This window comes from Setaria italica, chromosome V, assembly GCF_000263155.2.
Source record: "Setaria italica strain Yugu1 chromosome V, Setaria_italica_v2.0, whole genome shotgun sequence".
NCBI lineage: Eukaryota > Viridiplantae > Streptophyta > Magnoliopsida > Poales > Poaceae > Setaria > Setaria italica.
The window spans coordinates 35,572,724-35,583,221 of record NC_028454.1 but is presented as its reverse complement, the minus strand read 5'-3'; the positions used below and the strand labels follow the sequence as shown (position 1 = coordinate 35,583,221).

At 46.9% G+C, this 10,498-nt stretch overlaps 2 protein-coding genes across 2 annotated transcripts; one reads left to right on the top strand and one right to left on the bottom strand.

The window, feature by feature from the left end:
- The first annotated feature begins 2,092 nt into the window (after positions 1-2,092).
- On the top strand, positions 2,093-3,905 carry LOC101778417 (40S ribosomal protein S24-1). Its single transcript, XM_004969738.4, has 5 exons — positions 2,093-2,279; positions 2,372-2,413; positions 2,507-2,677; positions 3,462-3,548; positions 3,666-3,905. Exons 1-5 carry the CDS (start codon positions 2,196-2,198, stop codon positions 3,693-3,695), a joined length of 414 nt encoding a protein of 137 aa, XP_004969795.1. The 5' UTR covers positions 2,093-2,195; the 3' UTR covers positions 3,696-3,905.
- A 370-nt stretch (positions 3,906-4,275) lies between these two features.
- LOC101778022 (senescence/dehydration-associated protein At4g35985, chloroplastic) lies at positions 4,276-6,075 on the bottom strand. The gene is made up of 5 exons (XM_004969736.4): positions 5,388-6,075; positions 5,169-5,296; positions 4,908-5,074; positions 4,727-4,811; positions 4,276-4,653 (listed from the first exon to the last, which is right to left on the bottom strand). The coding sequence occupies exons 1-5, from the start codon at positions 5,988-5,990 to the stop codon at positions 4,494-4,496; spliced, it is 1,143 nt and encodes a 380-aa protein (XP_004969793.1). The 5' UTR covers positions 5,991-6,075; the 3' UTR covers positions 4,276-4,493.
- Positions 6,076-10,498: the final 4,423 nt, after the last annotated feature.

Sequence of the window (10,498 nt, the reverse complement as noted above, 5' to 3'; positions counted from 1 at the left end):
GACGCCACGGGGCGGAGCGAGGCGGAGCCGAGGCGGGCGGAGTGGGTGGGCGGCGGAGCGGGCGGGCGGGGTGGAGGCGGGTGTGGGCCGCTTTTTTTTATTTTCTTTTCAAAAAATTTTAGTCACGGTTGGTAACACAAACCAGGACTAAAGATAAAGAACTCCACCTTTTACTTCAAAAATTTATCCCAGATAGTTTTTAGAGAGATTTGAGGCCTACCAGCCGGGACTAAAGCTAAGATTTCCGGTACTGTTGGTTGATTGGTTAATCAGTGCCCAGCTGCTTTTCTTGTGTCTATGCACACCTCCCGAGGACTCACCGCTGCATCGTCCGAGCCTGGCTCCGAGAAAATGAGGACTTTTAGGGCGCGTTTGGTTGCTTGTACACGGCCTGACCAGGCTCGGCGCATGCATCTGACGAGTGATTGGTTGGCTGCAGCACCACTAGTCAGGTTCCGCGCGTGCAACTGAAGGGCGATTGGTTGCTTGCATCTCCGTCTGGCTCGTGCGTTCACATGCAGAAATCAGCACTCAGCCTGGCTCCCGAGAAACGAAATTGGATCTCGTTTCTTCAGAGCCTGGCTCGCTCGCTGCTGGCCCGTGAGAGCCTGTCTCCCGAGAGCCGAGCCGGCCGGTACCCAGAAGAGAACCAAACGCGCCCTTATTGCATCTTGGGAGCCAGGCTTGAGGGGTCCTTTTGCATCCTGTAGGACACGCTCAATAGCTAGTGCAGGCAACCAATCTACTCAAGACTGCATCCCGAGAGCCTGGTTCGCGTGTCATGCGGGGACCCCCTTCCCCGCAGCCGACTGGCATCCCGAAAACGGCGATGCTCGATCGCGCTAGCACTACCATCCTTCGCATTAGAATTGCACACAGAGAAACACTGTCGAGAAACTCAAGCTGTTACACGCAACGACAAAAACTTTTCTGCTCCTTGAAGTGAAAGGTTGGAGATAGAAGAAACCACGCGATACTTGTTATCGCCAGCTAATTAATCATAGCTTATTAGTGCCTTCTTTTAGCAAATCGTAGCTTAGTGCTTAAGTAATAAACAGAGGTAGACATATCACATGTGTAGACAGGCAAACGAATGGGTCCAGTTTATGATTAGCAAAGTAGAAAACAGCGCACAAAAGCCCTCCTTTAGGGTTAGTTCGTAAAATAGATATTCTTTGTGTGTTCCAACAGTAAGGCATCCGTATTTAAATGGTGTTCATTGCGTGACTAACAGGAACCAAAAGACATTCTTAGAGTGTTGTTAGAAAAAATCTATGAGCAAGACTTGGCAAAAAAAAAAGAGAGAGAGTTCCTGTGCTGTTCTCTCTGTATAAAAGCCAACATAAAGCGTAACCCTATTTCTTTAACATAGTATAAACGGAAACGCTCACATACAGAAATACGCATTTAGCACTATGAACTTATGCACACAACCTAACCCTACGTGCACTTTTGAGTGAAGAGCATGCCTCACTAAAGAGAATAGCATCACTAATTTTAGATTAGATTTAGAAAAATATGAGTACTTGTATTAACTATATGACTCGAACATGGGTGGACACGTTCCATAAGAAATGTAACCAATTGAGTTATATTGAGTTAACACTTATGTAGCTTTTTTGTGATTAACTGGAAAATGTTGAGATTAAAGCAATGCAGATACTTTTTGTGATTAAAGTGGATCTATATTACATTTTTAATTAATGTATTTTGAATACACATATAAAAAATAGTACCCGCTTTTGTTAAATCTCAAAAATAGGAGCTTGTCAGTATTTAGATTTTTTAAGCTTAATTAAAAAATATTTGAGTGTCTTCAAATATACTATATTAAAAAACCTTTGTATTTTTTAGAGGGAAATGTTTCATCTGCTGAAGAGAGCACTGTGAAGAGAAGAGAGTGTTTAATCCGCTGAAGAGAGCACTGTAAAAAGAGGAAAATCGAGTGATCAACCCATATATTGGGCTGTCAGACAGAGAAACATACCCTGCTAGACCGCAAGTGTGGCCCATTTCAAAAATGGCCCATCTAGTTCCGACCAGCACCCGCACCTCTAAGCCCACCGTATAAATATCCACCGCTCCATCGCCTAGGGTTTTCCGTGCCGCCAGCCAGCCCTTAACCCTCGCTCCTCTCGCGCAACCAACTCCCCCTCTCTTCCCGGCGGCGGCGCGTCCACCTCCATCTCCCAACCATGGCGGACTCCAAGGCCAGCACGGCGGTCACCCTCCGCACCCGCAAGTTCATGACCAATCGCCTCCTCTCCCGCAAGCAATTCGTAAGCACCATACATCTCCCCGCCGCTCTCGGTATCCATCTGTTTATCTCCCTCCAGCATTAAATCGTCCCTTTTCTCGCTCTACCTTGCAGGTGCTCGAGGTGATCCACCCCGGCCGGGCCAACGTCTCCAAGGTGAGATCTCGACACCCCATCCTGTACGCGCTGCTGTTGTATCGTGTGATTTTGTCCTGGATCTCAGGGTTTCCGTGTGCTCTCTCTGTGTAGGCTGAGCTGAAGGAGAGGCTAGCCAAGGTTTACGAGGTGAAGGACCCTAACACCATCTTCGTCTTCAAGTTCCGCACCCACTTCGGAGGAGGCAAGTCCACTGGCTTCGGCCTCATCTACGACAACCTCGAGGCCGCCAAGAAGTTCGAGCCCAAGTACCGCCTCATCAGGGTATGTTGCCATCCGGCCTCTGCTTCTATGGCACTGAGGAACCTTATCTTAAGTGAAAGTGTGATTACTGATTATATCTCTGGCTTGTATGTGTCACCACTAATTTGTGCTGTTAGTACATTTTAAGTATAAATCATGCTGCAATGTTTCGATTTGTTTCTGTGGGAACATCCTGAAGAGAAGTACACATGTTAAAGTAGAGGCTAGTTGTGGCTATTTTTTTATTTTCTGTCAGTGGTGATTCACATTAATTTATGCAAGCTCTTTGTTTGCAAAAGCATATTGATTGAAAGATGCTGGTGCTTATGTGATTGAGTCCATAGTAGTAGAAATTGAAGGCCAGCACATTTTCTGTACACAGAAACTCCATTGTTATATAGTGTGTTTTTTATCCTGCTCGCTACTTTTGAGCTGGGAAAATTTATTGTTGTGACAAAAAAATTTCATGGTAATATTTAATTTGCATGTAGTGTGATGCACGATTCATGTATTATTTATTTTGCATGTAGTGTGACGCAAGAATCACAAAAGATTCTCATGTGCTATGAATATGTTTCTTGATGCAAGCAACATTCAACATTGCTCAAGAATTCTAGATGCAAATGTATCATTTTCTCAGTCATTTTCATTGTTGATCTATGGTGTTAAGATTCATGCATGATCAAAGTGTATGTCAACTGAGTTTTGATTAACTTGAAATTGATGGACGCCTCAACAACCTGAGTTGTGTAGCTATGTAGATTTCAATTGCTGCACTCTGCTTAATCCATCTTTCTTTTGGCAGAATGGTCTTGCTACCAAGGTTGAGAAGTCCCGTAAGCAAATGAAAGAGCGGAAGAACAGGGCCAAGAAGATCCGTGGTGTCAAGAAGGTGAGTTAGCTACTTATCATGACACTTATGGCCTTCAATTCCTTATGCATTTGTTTTATCATGCCTCTTCTGCTTTACTGATTCAACCTCTGCTTACTGTTGTTGATACTTTTACAGACCAAGGCTGGTGATGCGAAGAAGAAGTAAACACTTATTTACATCTGTATTACTGTTCTGGACTCTGGGTGGTCTAGTTGCAATGTCATAATTATGGTCGTTAGGTTTTGTTCTACCCTAAGCACTGAAGTGAAGTTTTGTTATTCCTGGATGTGAACTTGGCCAGATTGGCTATAGCATGTTATGAGAAGGCTATGTTAACTTGCAAGCCAATGCAGTTGTGTGATTTACTTATCTTTCTGATGCCTGTCAGCTACTCAGCTTTGTGTGTGATGCTTTTGGATACTTGCTTGTCCCTCAATCTGACCATGCGCCACTTTCAGTGTTGGGGCATGCTTGGTTCTGATCCACCAAAAGCCACGACACAGGCTGTGGCGGCTGTGGCTCTCAGAATCGGCGCTGCCACAGGTCGTGGTGTGTCGCAGCAAGGCCGGGAACCAAGCACGCCCCATCTTTCATGCTCATGTGAGCCATGTCAGGCTGAACTGGTCATGGTACATGCATAGCATCTCATAATGTTAGTTATCCGTAACATAATTGCTCGGTCCCTGCTCGGCTGCTCCAAATTGGTTACCCTTGTCAATAATTTGTTTTTGATGTGAGTATTCAGTTGCAGAACATGTCACTGGGATAACACGTTATTATTTCGAGGGCAGAAACATTTGTCATAGTTAATGTTTGTGACATTTCGTGGTACACCCTGATTTCGTGGTCACAGTTAAACGCGGAAGTTGCATTTCATCGTCAGGGCATGATCACCCAGAACAGCACTACACCGTGTTTCTGCAGCAGTGTGCTGCACTGCTGCTGGATGCTAATCCGTCGTCATCACTTCCTGTTCCTGACGGCGCTCTTGACCATGTTCCCGGGCAGCGAAGACGACGGCGTGACGGCCTTCCGTATCTTGAACAGGTTCCACGCCGTCCCGACGGCGTGTCCGGCCGTCGCGAACGCGTCTTCAGTTGCCTCGCCTGCGCTCTCGCCGTACCTGGGAAAGGCGGCCGTGTCTCAGGCTCGAAACGAAATTTCCTTTTTTAAGCGAGATTCGAGTGCGTTCTTACCTCCTGGACACGGCGCCGGCGACGACGTTGGAGGTCGCAGCAAGTGACCTCCTCTCAGCAGCCTCTACCGCATCCATAACTTTATCTGTCACAGAAAGGTGAACACGATTAAAGGTTTGAACATATCCTGTTTCGCTATCTAACTGTGAGCATCTGATGCGTTGGCAGCAAGAACACTCACTGATAGCATCGAGAGATGCCAGGACGACCTCGCCGGGAACGGTGGCGAGGAAGGCCCTCCCTTGCTTGGAGCGGAGCAGCGGCGCCGCCATGGACCCGGTCACCGAGATGACCGTGTCGAGCAAGGACTGGCTCATCTGCTCGGTCATCTCCGACAGCTTCCTGACCCTGAAGAACAACAGAGACCAGCACTATCATCAGGAAGCACTAGCAGTGGTTGTGATTCAGACCGGCAGGCAAGCATGGGCGCTAGTTCAGTAACCTCTTGAGGCTCTTGTTGACTGCTCCGCGCTTCGTGCTCGCCTGGCTGCTGCTCCGGCCAGCTCCGCCGAATCGGCTGCTCGCGCCGCCGGCTGCCTGTGGACGGAACAGATCAGCTCCCCTCTGGACCTGCAAGAAGCCAAGAAACACAAGTGTCATCACCCATGCGTAGCGATTCTCCAGTCACTTCCGAGCTTGCCAGAACGGACTGGACGGGCACCTGGCTGGCGTAGGCCTCGCTGCACATGAAGATGCCCTTGACGAGCTGGCCGGTGCCGGCGGCGATCGCCTTGGCGAGCACGCCGTTGTACCCTTCCATCCTCGGCGCGAAGTCGTTCCAGTACGCGTCCGACGACGCAGCCGACTGCTGCTGCTGCTGCTGCGTCGGCCTCGCCCTGGAGCTCTTGGACGGAACGACCGCCGCGGAGGAGGACGGCGCGGAGAAGCAGGCGTTGGACCGGAGGAAGCCGTCGAGCGACGCGAGCGCGGCGGCGTCGGCGTTGGCGGCGGCGTCGAAGGAGACGCCGTAGTTGAGGAACGTGCCGTCCCGGTCGGGCAGCGTGAAGAGGTAGTGCAGGCGGTCGAGCCTGACGACGGGCTCGTCCCGCGCCAGCGGCCAGCCCAGGTCGTGGCCGACGCGCACCGCGGTGGCCACGGCCACGCCGTCCTTGGCGATGCGGACGACGGAGAGATCCCCGCGCGCGAGCTCGACGGGGCCGTCGGAGCCGGCCATGAGGTGCACGGACGCGCCCGGGACGCGGAGCAGCGTCTCCTCCCGGACGCCCCGCGGCCTGGCGGACATGGCGCCGCCGCAGCAGGCCATGCTGCTAGTGCAGTGAGCGCAAGCCGTTCAGACGGTTGACGCTTTGACAGCTGAGGTTGTGATGAGCTGAAGAAGGACTGTTAATATAGGCAGACTGCGGATGATGTAACTGTCAGGAACACAGTATAATATCAGTCAGGCAGGGTAATTCGTTTCAGAGAATGATTCCATTGCAGGCAGGCCATGCTTTCTCATTCCTTTCCGGCGACGGCGAGCGCCTTTATTCCAACCTTCAGGGCTAATACATTCGCTTCACGCCCCAGCGGATGACGATGGAATAATAACAGCCGTCCAAACATTCGGCCATGTAATTTAGGCGGGGGTTCGTTCGCCGCCGCAGCGTTCCGCCGGCACATGGCGTAAGGGCCGCAGTGTAGAACTCCACCTAAAATGGCTCCAACTCCGACTTCTTTGATAGAATGATTTTCCAGTGAACCTGAAGCCGTTTTGAAAAATATTTGGTAAAACGGCTTTTCAATGGCAGTATGGATAATTTTATGGTCAATTAATACTTGGGAAGGAGGAGAAGTCGGCGAAGCCAATTTTTTTTAGCTCCTCATCTTTAGTGTAAGTCGTTTTGTGGCTTCTCCTCAATTTCGGCGGTGGAACCGTTTTGAATTTGCCCCTTTGATAGGACTTCACCAAAAACCGGTGGAGAATCCCTACCAAAGGAGCCCTAAAATTCATAGCGCATCACTAAACTAGTACCAAATTCTCACATGAATCGCTTAACTTGCAAATGCTACAGGATGCATCATCAAACTTGCATCTTTGTTCTACGGATGTCCTTTCTCAACATGTAAGCTAGCATTAATCCTTCTATATAAGCAGATTTAATCCATGGTGGCATGAGAATGCAATGTACAACAGTCACATGCATCACACAAATTTGCATGAATTATTTTTCACAAAACCCCTTGAAAGATTTAGCTAGTGTAGATTTATCTGTTTCTTCCTTCTTGTGCTGAAGATGCCAAGGAAAAACAAAGTACGACCCAGGTGGCGACAGAGTAGGACCAGCGGCATGCTACGGCTAGTAATCAAAATGTGACACTAGTTGAGGAATGTGTCATGCATGGTAAGGCCCCTCCCAAGGTGTATTGTGAAGTCATTTGTCTTTGCCTGAGCACCCATGTGGCTTCTGCCTCCTCGAGCACCAGCAACGAAGCAATCTATGCCGCTGCCTTCCAGAACAATGGGCTCCCCACACCATCCATGGCTAGGCGCAACACCTCATAGCACTGGTATATCTGTGCCCACTCACCTTGACCAATAAAAAGAACCGCGGAAGAGTGGGGAGAAGGGTCGACAAGCAAGAGCAAGTGGCAAGCCGACAATCAGATGCTGAGGATTTTGCCGCCAACCCTATTGATTTGGGGCATTAAGCTAATGTCTCGAGAAGAAGAGTAAGCAAGGGTTTTGTGCAAGTTGCTATGTAACTTTGGCGAAAACATCTAGTTCAGCCCTCTCGTGTGTCATGCATAGCTCCAGTTCCATGTCATCACTTCCAAAAGGCAAAATCGATAAGATCTGGTTAAAAAAGGACCTCTGATGAACAAGAGTACAAGTTTGATAATGCACCGTGTAGCATTTGCAAGTTTAAGTGATTCATATGAGAATTTGGTACTAAACTAGTGTTGTGCTATGCATTTTACTCGTTCATCTAGGAGATGAACGGTGCCGCTCGCAAGCGTCTACTAGCAGTTTTCTTGATCTCAAACTCTCAGAATAGGGGAACACAAGACACATACACAAAACAACAGGGATACCGAAGATATTCAGACGAGCTGGATAACTAAATATGCAATTTTTTTTGAACGTACGGCAAAAACTTTGCCGAACTTTTATTAGAAGAAGAAAAAGAAAAAAATAACAGCAACTAGAAGAAACCAACAGCTCACAAACAACTAGCTCCACCGACATTATTGATAGAGCTAGAACTACTAAACATCAACTAAAGCAAAGGGAGAAGGAGAGAAAAAACAAAAAGGTTACTCTTATACAACAGTAAAAACAGCAAAACAAAGGATCTTTACATCGTTCACGTGCAAGGATGTCTTGTCGCTTGTGTTGCCAACTGAATCTGGCGAATGCCCTCTCTATATCACGTAGTGGCTATCACCAAATATGCAATTCACAACAATGTTTATTTCTGCTACTGTATCAAGCAATGGATCTCAACAAATAGAGAGGCTGCACCAAGCAAAGGAGTTGGTTGCATACAGTATTGCCTGCGAGCTGAGTAGTAATTCAGACTTTGTAGTCTCTTTAGTGGGAACTATGCTGACTTCGCTAACCTTCACCTGAATTAAACTCACAAAAGAACGTATACATACGTGACATGGACAAGAATAGGTACCAGGATGTAAATGCGCTCACGGTGATGGGTGGGCTCATCACTACTAATGTGAGGATTGGGATTAGTGGGGGGCTAAAATTTAGTCCACCAGTTTTAGCTCACCTGTTTGGGAGCACAAGTGACTAAAATGGACTAAAGTGGGGGTGCTAAAGTTTAGCACCCCTCTCCCAAACACCCTTCCGCTGACTGAACTTTCACCCTTTTGTAGGTAATAAATGTGTAGCAATATGTTTGAACCCTGGTGAACAGGTATTGCCCTTCATATGCTACAGTTTATGATACTTTCACCCTTTTGTAGGTAATAAATGTGTAGCAATATGGTGCTGCCAGATTTATGAGAAGTTGATTTCTGGCATGTATATGGGGGAAATTGTTCAAAGAGTCCTGCTAAAAATGGCTCAGGAAGTTTCTCCTCTTGCCAATAATGCACCTCCAAAACTTGAGACCCCATATATCCTGAGGTATGACATGGCTTTCAAGTTACAGTTAACCAATTTGTCCTGACTCCTGAATAACTTCCTGCTGCCTGCTCATAATTGTGTAATTGGGCATTCGAAAGTGTATTTACTAAAATTATTCTGTGACTGTTGGTCTACTGCCCTATTGAGCTGAATGGTACCATCTCAGTTTCTCTTGACTTCTTGCGGTATCTATTTTTTTCGATTAAGGAAACTTTACCATTACATCAAGGTGATACAGCTGAGCCTAGATCATCCACGCCCTCTGCATAACTAAGATGCACACAACCATAAACAAATAAGAAATAAACAACAAATGGCATGATAATTAATCTTGCAGTATCTATACACTACCAGTAAACTTGCACAATAGCTGCGCATCTTTTCCAATAGCAATGGCTATGGAAGAACTTTTCACCAACTCTGTGCCAGTCAATCCATGCTAGAATAGACACACTGGTTTGATTCAGCTTGCAGTTATGATTTCGCAGCATAGCAAAGCATTTTTCTAAACCTGTAAGTTTATTGAAATGCATAGAATGGTAACATCCTTCTCTATTTTCTATGCTTTGGTTATCTAGTTTTCTCCTGTTCTGAAATTAAAGCATAAGTTGTCAGTTTTTCAACTAAACCACTTTGTTTGGCACAAGTATTGCTAACTAAAAGAATTGATACCTGCTGCATTACAGTACGCTTCACATGCTGATGATGCATCAAGACACAACACCTGACCTCAACACAGTTAGCATCAAGCTGAAAGAAATCCTGGGGGTATTCATCGTTTGTCCTCGCTGTTAAATTATTCTACTACTCGTTCAATCCCTACAAAATACCTTTTCCTCGATCGGTTTTCAGATAGAAAGCACCTGTTACAAAACAAGAAGAATGGTCGTGGATGTCTGCGAGGTTGTTGCCACGCGTGGCGCACGGCTTGCTGCTGCTGGGGTCTACGGCATCCTCAAAAAGCTCGGGCGAGACGCTGTCAGCCCTGGCGAACAAAGGACGGTGATTGCTGAGGACGGCGGAGTCTACAAGTACTACACATTCTTTGCCCAGTGCATGGAGAGCACTCTGAGGGACTTGCTGGGCGAAGAAGTGGCATCCTCTGTCGTGATTAAACAGGCAGAAGATGGGTCAGGCACTGGCGCTGCTCTCTTGGCAGCCTCCTATTCTCAGTGCCTCCAGGTAGATTGATTCAGCTCGTAGTTCCTTCAGAAATTGATGGATGGCAGGACATGTTTAAGTTGACGGATTTGTTTATACTCAGCAAAAGGAACAATAAATCGAAATTGAGAGCAATAAGAAGGTGAGATGAGCAAAAGCATTTCACACCAGACATATTTCATTACGGCTTTAGATCCCGTGTCGAATATTGTTTTGAGTTTGGTGTTAAGCACCTGAGAAGTCCGACGTGGTTATTGTTCCGATATAGATCCCGTGTCTCCTGCTACATTACATGATGGCCCGATACGGATAGCCATTTGGGCCAGGCCAGTGGGCCAATAATTATGGTAGACTTTAGTCTCGATAATGCTACAGAACGTAGGTCTGGAATCTTAAAAAAATCGGACGCTTGACATACGTTGCAAGTTAAGCATTGATGTTGCAACTATTGTTTCTGTATATTTCACAATGAATGTTGCATGAAACATAATGTTCATGTTGCGGTGAAAATTTTCTATCCTCAAGTC